The 11,681-nt window shown below is 36.8% G+C and overlaps 1 protein-coding gene across 5 annotated transcripts in view; it reads left to right on the top strand.

The window, feature by feature from the left end:
* Window positions 1–1,232: 1,232 nt before the first annotated feature.
* MLF1 (myeloid leukemia factor 1) overlaps window positions 1,233–11,681 on the top strand; it is a 35,264-nt gene continuing 24,815 nt past the window's right edge. Inside the window, exon 1 of one of the 5 annotated variants that reach the window (XM_077779424.1) lies at window positions 1,233–1,528. In XM_077779424.1, the coding sequence (XP_077635550.1) occupies window positions 1,311–1,528 (218 nt within the window). In that variant the 5' untranslated portion in view covers window positions 1,233–1,310. Of the gene's footprint in view, window positions 1,529–1,548; window positions 1,640–11,681 lie in introns of those variants that run through there. The other 4 variants (XM_077779428.1, XM_077779429.1, XM_077779427.1 and 1 more) reach the window with 4 other exon arrangements.

The raw sequence follows: 11,681 nt of genomic DNA, 5'->3' as shown, positions 1-11,681 counted from the left end.
GCTATCTTAACTTGGACAGTGTAAAATCTGTCCTACCTCACACCACCAGTCTCAGGAAAAGGAGGCTGCCGGTGGACTTGGCTAAAGGTGGGGAGGTAAGAAGTCCAGAGGATTAAATTTCCAGCTCCCAAAATAACCTCTGAGTACTCCTGCCACCTCCAAATCAGGTCCTGCATGCTTCTTTGTGCTGGAAGATTGCCACCTCTCTGGCCTGATCCCAGGAGGCCCTGTGGAGTCCTGGATGGCCCTCTGTCTCCACAGAACAGCCCCCTAAAGAGGCAGGCGAGCCTACTGTATTTAAGGTGGACATGCAAGGTGCATTTCATCTTATACTCTTATCATTCTTCTCTTTCCTTAATGTCCTCTCTTTCTTCCAACTTCTCCTCCACCTGCCTTTAGACTAGTGGAAGCTCTCAGGGAAGTGTTTTCCAAAATTCAGTGAGTACCACTGTCCTATATCCTTCTGCTGCACCAGGTCCGAATCCCACCTCTACTATTTCTTTAAATTAACTCACTTTTTCACTTACATTTGTAGAGACTAGCTATTAACGTATAGTACTGCTTTAAATTGAAAACCATTTTCGCTTGCTATAATCAGAAGGCTCACAGATAGATACAGTTAAAACAAAACTATACAGTAATGGAATTTTAGTTGGAACGGGGGCTTGCTGCAGGCCTTATGACTGAGACTACTCTGTTAGGTTAAAGAATGCCGGAGAAGTGGTAAAGACTTGTGAGCAGCAGAGTGAGACTTGTGCCTTGAAATGGAGACTGGAAAGAGGACCAGAATGAGAGCAACCCTTTCATCTTGTTTGGAAATAACATTATCTTACATATAACTTAAGCATTCCCGTTTTGGGAAACATCGCTTTGAGTTTTAGACTCACAAAAGGCACACAAATTTTTGACATTTGATGTGTCATTTCTTCAAGCACTGAGTACATTATTTATTAACTGCACTCAGAAACTTGTTGCACTTTTTTTTCTCATTTGTGCACAGCTTTTGACCAACTACCACAGAGTGTCTCGTTAGAAGACTCTCCTTGTGGATCACAAAATGCAGCAAGTGGAGGGATCTTTGGAAGCCATCCAGCCCAAATGCCTAGGACGATTTGCCCAAGGTCACACAGAGGGTGGTCTAAATTTCGTGTTCCTGCAGACCAGGGAACAAGCTATCTCGTCCCTAGGGAGTCTTCATGAAGGGCTGCCTGACTGGCCGGAAGCCAAACCTCTCGCCTCCAGTGTTGACTGCAGTTGCCATGGCACATTGTTCCACGCCTCGTTTTGGTGACGTCAGAGAGTAGTGTCCAATGGGAAAGCAGTTCGACCTCACGGACCGCCTTTCCCGGCGGGCACCGCCTTCGCAGCCCGGAGGGAAGCGTCGACTGCGTGGGGAAGGCTGGCTCGCGTCGCGGCCGCGGCGAGTTACATCGTTTTCCAATCTGTCCGCGTCCCCCGCCGCCGCGCGTGACAGAGCCAGGATGTTCGGGATGCTGAGCAGCAGCTTTGAGGATGATCCCTTCTTCTCGTGAGTGTCGGGGGCCGGGAGCCCGCGGTCGCGCGGGGATTCGGGCATCTTGAAGGGAGCTATTTTAAGGGAAAAGAGCGAGTTAAAACTCTGAAGAGGACGAGGGGGAATGTGAGTAACTTCAGGAGGCGATTTGGACGAAAAAGACTCGAGGGCGTGAGTGGGAAGGGAGAGGGGAGAATTTAGGGGTGTGGGAGATTGGGAACAAGGATTGGGGGTGGAGAAGATTGGGGGGGCGTGGGGAGAGAGAGGACTTGGGGGCGTGCGAGGGAAGGGAGAGGAGGATTTGGGCGTGAGGCGGGGAGAGGTGTGAGCCCTCCCCCGGCGCTCCATCCCGGGCGCGGGCTTCGCAGCCGCAGAGCTTTGCAGGTGACGGTAACTGCCATCCAGGTGGAATTTCTGGTGAGAACTTTGCTTAGAGGACCCTTTCCTCACCTGTTTCAACCCCAAGTGAGGGACAGGAAATGTCTTATGACAACTGTTGGAAAAGGGAAACATTTTTACAACAGCATTCTTCACACTGTGTGTTTATGAGAGCACAAGAAAGTTGGAGAGCGGGGCAGTCACTCACCTCGAAGTGGTTGGAAGTTGCCATGTGCGCTGTTTGTTTTCTTTGCTTGCTTTGTCACAAAGCTAGCCTTGTGTAAAGGGACTCCTTTTTTCTATCAAAAGTGCAAATAGGGCAGGGAAGCAGAGGGTGCATTTAACACCTCAGGTAAACAAATAACAACCCTGTGGACAGTCCCAAGTGAATTAATGTGATGCCGTAGGAAGAAGGCCTCCAGAACTTAATTAGTTGCTTCATTATATAATCTAGTTTTCTTGGGGGTGGTGGGTTGCCTGTGGGAGGTTTTTTTAGTTCCTCCTTTGTCGAGTATATAAAAGTGGTAACACTTGGATTCCCAAGACAGGAAGATTTGTGATACTTTTTTGCCCAAGTGTTTGCCAGTTTGAGTTTTGACTTGGTGTCCTAATTTATTTTTATCAGTTAAATTATCTATGCAACTTGGAGACATTTTTTAAAAGTTTAAAATGTTAACAATTTACTACATAGATTGTTTTTTTTAAAAAATATATCATGTTGGCTTAAATGTGTTAGTAATATTTTAAACCAAATAACATAAAATAATAATTGAAAAAGTAATTAATGGTAAAACAAAGATGGCATGATTAACATAGAAAAATATAATGGTTAACATTTTATTCTAAAGGTTGTTCATTACATTTAAGGAATGTATGGATTCAGGCAAATTCACAGTTAATGTCATTTTAACAAATTTTAAATTTCGTGCTGTATTATGATTTGCTCTTTTAAAAGCCCCTGAGAATAGGGACTAAATATATCCACAGATTAGTTGAGCTGTTGAAATGGTTCTTATGTAATGGTAACAGCAGTACAGTGGGTAAGAGTTAAGAAGATTATGATAGACAACTTTTGTGTTGCATGATGTCCTTGATTATATCAAAAACAGTAATGGCCTTAACTAAACCATGAGTGTATAATTAGTACCTTCTTTAAAACGTCTAGCAAAAGTGTAATTTAAACTCTTGGGTAACTGAGCAAAAGCAGTGAACCCAAGAGTCAGGGTCAGAAATAGTAACAGATCACAAATAGTAGGCATACATCAAAGAACACTCTTCTCCATGCTTAGGATGGAAAGGACCATCAGTTATCACTCTCCATAGACTTCTTCAAATGCACGCAGCCATTTCATATAAACTTAGGATAAAACTGTCGTAATTAACTTTATAAAACAGATGCATGCTTATAATTTCATTGCTCCACATTTAACTATATAGAGAGTAAACATAATGGGGGGGGAGTAAAGAAGAAAGAGAACGGGAGTTCCTATTTATTTCAAGTAATCTGTCATTTGACACATCCCCTGGACCTCAACCCCAAACAAAATGAGTATCCATTACTTACTGTAAGACAAACATAAGGAATTCATAAAGGTGGCAGACTCCTTATCAAATCATCCACTGACCTTCAAGAACACAGAAGAGTTCTATGCCCCACCATCTTTTGTATATTAGCCCTGTTGCTAACATTATATGTCATTGGGGTCCTTTGTTGCTAATGCATGTCTGACATCTAGAAAGTATTCAGTAAGTATTGTTTAATGATAATCTGGTGTCCTTTTACACTGTTTTGTAGTTAATCTGGTATTTAGTTGATTGCTGAAAGTATTTTGCATTCAACATATGCTATTGTTGTTGTTGACACTCCCTAATTTGAAAACTACCATTGTCTAAATAACCGTTAGTTCAGTATCAAGGATATCAATATAAGCACACTCTCTAATTTACTAACTATTCAAAAGTGGGCATACAAAAAGTACTTTTTGGATATAAAATTAGAATTATTAAATAATTTGAAACTGGTAAATTGTCAGATGTTTAAAAGATTTGAGCAAAAAAACATTAAAATCTATAGTCTTGAATTCAAATATGTTCATTTTGATTTTTAAAATTTTTTTATTTTTTAGAGAGAGCACAACAGAGAGTGCATGTGTGGGCGGTGGGGGTAGAGAAAGAGAATATTAAGCAGACTCCACGCCCAGCATGAAGCCTGACACAGGGCTTAATCTCATGACCCTGAGATCATGATCTGAGTTGAAATCAAGAGCCAGACGCTTAACTGACTGAGCCACCCAGACACCCCCAAATATGTTCATTTTCAATGTTTACTTTAAATGTTGCATTTTAAATGTTTCATGAGAAAAATAGAAGGAAACTTTAAACGTGATAGGTTGAAGTTTAGTGTTTTATTATATATTTGGAACTTTGGGGAGGAATAGTTGATGTTACAGAACTGAAATTCAGTGAAAATTGCTGTACCTTCTTAAGTAAATAATACTTACAATTTGGGTCAAAACAAAAGCTAACAGTTGGCACTTCTGGCATGCATTTACTCAAGAATACCACTTTCCCTTCTCATTTATGTTTGCTTAAGAAGAAGTAGAAATACATATGTGTGGACAGAAAATTAATTTGATGTTCAGATCGTTTTGGCATCTATACTCTATCCTAAAATCATTGATTATTTAGTACAAAAGTTTACATATATCTGGTATATAGATCTACTTTGTGTAGAAACATGAACTTTGAATCATCTGAGCTACAGAAATGAAATACTGATCATGAAAGTCTACAAATAGCTATGTTACCACATATCAGCTATTAGATGTTAAAGGCTCAGAAGCAGGTTGACAAGTCTATTAGCCTTATTTTTAGTTATAAATAGTTAGCCTTTCCTGAAGGGCACCATATATGTTATGGCCAGTCTTTGGTAAAAGAACCCCTACATACATTCACAGGATGTTACTTTTTCTATCTCTTTGCTTTCAGCAAGAGCTAAAACTTACATATCTATAATCTCATTAAATAAATTTTTTTTTCTTAATTTGCTCTTTGGAGGTAGTTGAAGGACACTAGTTTTGACTTTTTCTTTTTAATGTTTATTTATTTTTGAGCAAGAGTTAGCACACATGAGCAAGGGAGGAGCAGAGAGAGAGGGAGAGAGAGAGAGAATCCTAAACAGATTCTATGCTGTCAGCATGGAGTCTGATGTGGGGCTCAAACTCACGAACTGTGAGACCATTACCTAAGCTAAAACCAAGAGTTGGCTGCTTAACCAGCTGAGCCACCCAGGTGCCCCAACACCGGCTTTGAGTCACTGAGTTAAAAGTGAATATATTCCATGTACAAAACAGGTCTTGACTGATATTTTCTTGATTAAGAATATTATCATAAAACAGGTAATAAAACAAAATCACCTTTCTAAATAAGCTTATGTGAACAATGAATGTTTGGGTTACTCACATATTTGTTTTCAGACTTAAAGTCTGAGGTAGGGTCTTCATCAAGATGATATAATTTGGTGCTAATTAGTATTCAGTCACATGAACCTCCAATTTTAATCATTTAATAAAAAGCAGCTTGAGAGTACTCAGCTAAAATTTAAGGTTTTGATTTTCAGGATCCCATTTTATGTTAAGAAACCTAACAGCTATTGTGATTTTTAGTACCTAAAAATTTGTTCTCAGAAATATTTTAGTATAGATATTTCTTATAAATGAACTTCAAGATTAAGGTCATATTTGGTGGAATGAGACACTCTGAGCCTTGAACTGAAAGAATTTCTAAGGTAGACTTTTGGGGCATTCTGTGGTTCATGAAGTATAAACCATTGAATTAGGAGCCAAGGAGTACAGCATAATTATGACATAGTTGCTGGGTCAAGGAATGGCATTTGGTAGTATCTAATCCTATCATAATGCTTAGTTTTATCAGCGAACATTATACAAATCCACACAGACGTAGCAGAGTACTTACAGGATGGGAGGGTCATTCCTACAACCCTTTTAATATCAAAGGCTTCTAGTACATCACCATTTTAATTGGTGCTTCTAAACAGGTGGGGAAATAAAGAATTGCCTATGAAAATGTAATTCATTCTTCAAATATTTCTTAGGTTTCTGTTATATGCCTAATGCTGTGGACTCTATTATAAATTTGTAGAAGTCATAGCCTGTACTCTCAAGATTCTCTTTTGAATGTAATATGCATTATTTCTAGTGTTAAAACTTGGATCACTTGATGTATTTTCTTTATGGACCTGTATACCTCATTGGAACTAGGGAACATTTCTTTATTATCAAGGGAGCTCTAACAATCTGCTGATAAGTTTTTTGCCACCACTGTATATAGTGGAAGGAAGGAATTTCCCTTAATGAATGGAACTGCAATGCCAATTATTGAGACCCTTATGTTATAAATAAAAATATATTCTTTTTTACTCTGTTATTGTATTGACCAAATAAAATTCTCACTGGCCAAATTATATATATGTATATATTCCTATTTTTTTTAATTTTTTTTTTTTTACATTTTATTTATTTTTGAGAGAGTAAGACAGAGTGCNTCTGTGTCTCCCTCTCTCTCTGACCCTCCCCTGCTCACACTGTCTCTCTCTCTATCTCTCAGAAATTAAAAAAAATAATAATAATAAAAATTTTTTAAAAAGAACACTTTTATGTTGAAATTATTCCCAATCTAAGAGTTAAGGCAGTTTTGGTCAGGGGGCAAAAATTTACTTTTCCTAGCTTGTGATAGGTAAATAATATGGAGTACAAGGAGTACGTTTGGTGACAAACATCATTCTGTTTGGTTGTGATTTGTGTCAGCAATCTTAAAAAAGGTAGTATGACCATCATAATAGCATAAGTAAATTTTTTCTTATTTAAATGAAAATGAATCCTCATGAAAATTTGAAAACTATAGAAAGTTTGATGAAAGAGTAGAAGGACATGATCCCAAGAGGACTTTTAGAGCTAAAGTTCCAACTTGGCTTGTGTACCTAGAGACTTCTATATGGGAGAAAAATAAACTTCTAATTGTTTCTGCCATGGGGGAAAAAAAAAAAAAAGTTTGGTGAAAGAAATCATGCAACCAAGAGTTTAGCTGCTATCATTTTGGTGTATTTCATTTCCATTTTCCATATATGAAAAATATTTTCCAATATTAGAACAAAGCTTTATGGTCCTCTAAGTACACTGTTTTTCCTCAGCATATACCACAATCATTTTCCTAGTCTTTAGATATTCTCTAAAGCATGAATTTAGTGTCTGCAAAGTATTGTATCCTGTGGATGGACAAAGAGTTTTTTTAAATTTTATTTTAGAGAGAGTGCAAGTTGGGGAGAGGTGCAGTGAGGGGGTGTTGGGGGGGGGAGAGAGAGAGAGAGAGAGAGAGAGAATTTCAAGCATGCTCCATACTCAGCATGAAGCCCAACATGGGGCTCAATCCCATGACTCTGGGATCATGATATGAGTTGAAATCAAGAGTTAGACACTCAACCAACTGAGCCACCCGGGTGCCCCTTCATATAAATCTTTGACTACGTTTCATATTATTACTTTAGATTAGTATATGTATATGAAATGACTAGTTTGTAATATATGAACTTTACAAGGCTTCATTGTATTTCCAATTTATTTTCCTAGAATGAATCATCAATTTTCAAGAGAATAATATGAATAGGTAGAAAAATATAAAAGCAATTGACTTCTCACATGAGAGAACAAACTCTGCATTAGGTTAAATTTTAAAATCATAAAATAGCTCCTTGCTACCACAAGAGATTTTGGCTTTAATAAAAAAGAATTTAAGGTTGAACAAGAGAACTTTTAAAGTCTTATCTCTGAGCAGCTTCTGTTCTGGGTAGACAAGAATTGAACTCACTTCAGGGAGGGCCCATGCAGAGTTCTTCCTGAATGGTTCCGACAGGTGCAAGAGCCAGACTGTGAGCCCAATTATTGTCTTAATGCTTTTTCCAACAGGCAGCCTTTTGTTCATGTCACTCAAAAAACAAAGATGATTTTTTAACAGTTGTTCTATATATAAATATACCTACTTTATTTAAATAAAGAGACACCTGGGCAACATATTAAATGAACAACATATTAAATGAGCCACATTTAGTTGTTGAATTTGTTGCCCAATTATACTGCAGCAGGAATAATCTTACTAAATTTTGTTTCAATAGGAAAATAATAGCTGTTAAATACTCACTTATCTACAGAACAAAATCTAGTATTCTTTGAAATATTTTTCTTCTTCTTTTTTAAGTTTATTTTGAGAGAGCATGTGCACATGTGAGTGGGAGGGAGAGAGAGAGAGAGAGGGAGAGAGAGAATCGCAAGTAGGCTCCGTGCTGTCTGCAAAGAGCCCTACGGTGGGGCTCAGTTCCACGAACCACAAGATCATGACCTGAGCCAAAATCAGGAGTCAAACTTTCAACCAACTGAGCTATCGAGGCTCCCTGAAGTATTTTTCTTCATTGCAGTTCAAGCTTATCCACATATCTAAAGGAAAAGTTGACTGGTTTTCTCAAGTGACTGCATATTAATAAGAATGAATATTTTAATTGCTACACATGTACCCATATTCTAAGCTGTAAATTTCCAGTGAATATAGAGCTCTAAGCAAAAGGACTGTCTTTTGGATCATCTACTTTAAAACATCAAGTGGTATGAAATCCTTTAACTCCACATAGTTCTATTTTTTTTTGTTCTAGGATTTTTTTAATGAAAAATTTCAAACATATACTACAGAAGTATAACAATACCGTGTGTTGTGGCTCAGTTGGTTAAGCATCTGACTCTTGATTTTGACTTCGGTCATGATCATGTATGCTTCATGGGATCGAGCCCCCTGATGGGCTTTGTGCTGACAGTGTGGAGTGGAGCCTGCTTGGGATTCTCTCTCTCTGCCCCTGTCCTGCTCACTCTGTTTCTCAAAATAAATAAACCTAAAAAAAAAAAAAAAAAAAAAAAAAGCCTTAAAAAACAATACTGTGTATCTGTCACCTAGAATTTCAAATTTTTTACCTGCTTTATATGTTTCTATTGCTGCTAGGGTCTCTAATGTATTTTAAAGCAAATTTCAGATTTCTCGTCATCTAACCCCATCTATGTATTTAGAAATACATTTCTGAAAAATACAGTCATCTTACATAAACATGGTATCTTATCACATGTAATAAAATTTGAAATAATTCCAGTTGCTTGGTATCATCTGGCATTAAGTATCATCTAGATATAAAATATTATGGAATAATTAGATTTTGAGCTAAGAATTAGAAAATTGTTTCTTAGACAGCTCATTTAGGGGTCTTAGAACTACTTGAAACTCTGTTCTTTCAAGTAAAAAGTGGGAGATCCAGACACCAAATTCTGATTCCTTAATTATAAACTTAACTTGATCTTCATATCTTGTTTTGTGAAGTGTAAAACAATTCCCTTTCTGCCCTCCAGTGTGTTAAAACCTAAGGTGCTCATTGGTGCAATTGATCCATTTAATTTTTAAACTGTTACAACTTCCTTATAATGCTACTTGCCTATACTATTAAAATAGTGATTCTGAAATCTTTAACAGGTAGAAAATTTAGGAATAGTAGTCTCTTAAATTTTCTGTGCCTGTCACTCTTATCAATAAGACAGAAATCCCAAACTAAAAATGGCACAATTCATGGAAAAATGGCCTTATTTATGATATTTTTCTGCATTGTATGCATGATATCTTTACTTGCTTGTTATTATGTTAGAGTTTGGGAAGGGTGTAATATGTATACTATTAAATAAAGCTAATGTCTGGGGTCCTAATTTTATTTTACTTCCTGAGTGAATTTGGTACACCTGTGTTTTTTAATTACTACCCATCATTTATCTAAAGTGACTATTCATCCTGAAAGATTCATTTACCAATCTGGTTAAGAATGATTTAATTTTTCTGTAGAAATTTTTGTATTCTGTTGCATTAAGAGTATCCCCAACCTGTAGACACTGGAGAGAGCACTTTCCTTTTAGGACTTTGCATAAACTTTGTCAGTGAGCAGGGAAGAGACTGGAAAGTAGAGCGGTGTTCCCAAGTGGATTGTTAAGTACAGGACAAGAGAGTTATGGCCGGAGAGTAAATGGAGAAGTAAGAGTACTGACATGTTACAATTTTTTAGAATATGGATTTGTCAAACATGTTTTATAAAGTGGTTCTCAGTCATCCAGACCAGCAGTTGTCCTAATGCGGAGATACTTGGAAATTATCACGTTGGTCAGGTATGCAGAGGATCTGCTATTTAAGTCATTATTCACTATATTTTTCTGTTCAACAGTTTCTCTAGTCATTTGATATTGGGCAAGAATAAACAGATCTGAAGAATAAAACAGTCTGGAAACACTCTCATATATAGCCTTCCTATCTATTAGATTTATGTAGAAAACATTATTTATTTATTTATTTATTTATTTTTAAGATTGTATTTTTAAGTAATCTCTAACCCAATGTGGAGCTCAAACTTAACCCTAAGATGAAGAGTCACACACTCTACTAACTGAGCCAGCCAGACACCCTTCATCTTTTCATTTTTTAATATTTTGTAATATTATCAAGTGTACCTGGGCAACGACACTACATTCTGTGAAGATTAAAGTGTGATTCATTGGGTATTGACACCTTGTCCTTTAATTTTGGTAAAATTTCATTGCTGAGATGTGTTTCTGAACTGCAAAGCAGTGATCTAGTTTACTTAAGCACAGTAACTAAAAAAACACTCACCTTTGCACCATATATAGTAGAATCAATCATTCAAAACATTCTATGTAACAAATTTCTACATTTATTTTTCAGGAATTATGTCCCAAATTTAATTAAGGCAACAAAGCGTCAGAACTACATACTGTTTTTGGAGTACAGTTTCTGCCTTAGCATAATTTTATTTATTTTTTTTTTAATTTTTTTTTAATGTTTTATTTATTTCTAGGAGAGAGAGAGACAGCGTGAGCAGGGGAGGGTCAGAGAGAGAGGGAGTCACAGAATCTGAAGCAGGGTCCAGGCTCTGAGCTGGCAGTCAGCACAGAGCCCGACGCGGGGCTTGAACCCACGAACCGCGAGATCATGACCTAAGCGAAAGTCGGACGCTTAACCGACTAAGCCACCCAGGCACCCCTGCCTTAGCATAATTTTAAAACTAATGCATAATTAATAACAGCTGGAAAATATTAATTTATTAAACATAAAATTTAGTAGCATCTCACCTCAAACTTTGACAAGCTAATATACTTTAGGGTTTTCACAGAATAAGATAAATTGGCATACTTTATTTTACAGCATTTTAGTGGGATTTGCCAAGAGATAAGCTTTATTACTATTAAGAAAGAAAAACACATACAGACTGGAGTGTGAACATTTTCATTTGATTTGGAATTACAGAAGTCTTTCCTCATATCAATTTTCCATATGTATGCACTATAAGACTTTTTAAAGCTTTTTAAATCTTAAAATTCAGTAACATCCAACATTTGGTAATTAATACCTTATTTTATAAAGTATCAAGGTGCTTTACGTTTTCAAAAAGGTGTTTTTGGAATATGTAATACATACTTATGGCCAAAACTCAAAATGTATAGAAGAGTACATGGTTAAAAGACTTCCTCACAATATGAATATACTTAACACTAAACTGTGCATTTAAAAGATGGTTAAGATGGCGAAAAAACTCAGTAAATTGTATGCTTATGATCTGCATTTTTCTGTATGTGCTATACATCAATAACATGGCTTATTGAAACCAGAAAAAAAAAAAAAGACTCCC

The sequence above is a fragment of the Crocuta crocuta genome, unplaced genomic scaffold (assembly GCF_008692635.1).
Source record: "Crocuta crocuta isolate KB4526 unplaced genomic scaffold, BGI_CrCroc_1.0 scaffold426, whole genome shotgun sequence".
Lineage (NCBI taxonomy): Eukaryota > Metazoa > Chordata > Mammalia > Carnivora > Hyaenidae > Crocuta > Crocuta crocuta.
Note: the sequence above shows the minus strand (reverse complement) of the source record. Positions and strands in the feature narration are given on the sequence as shown.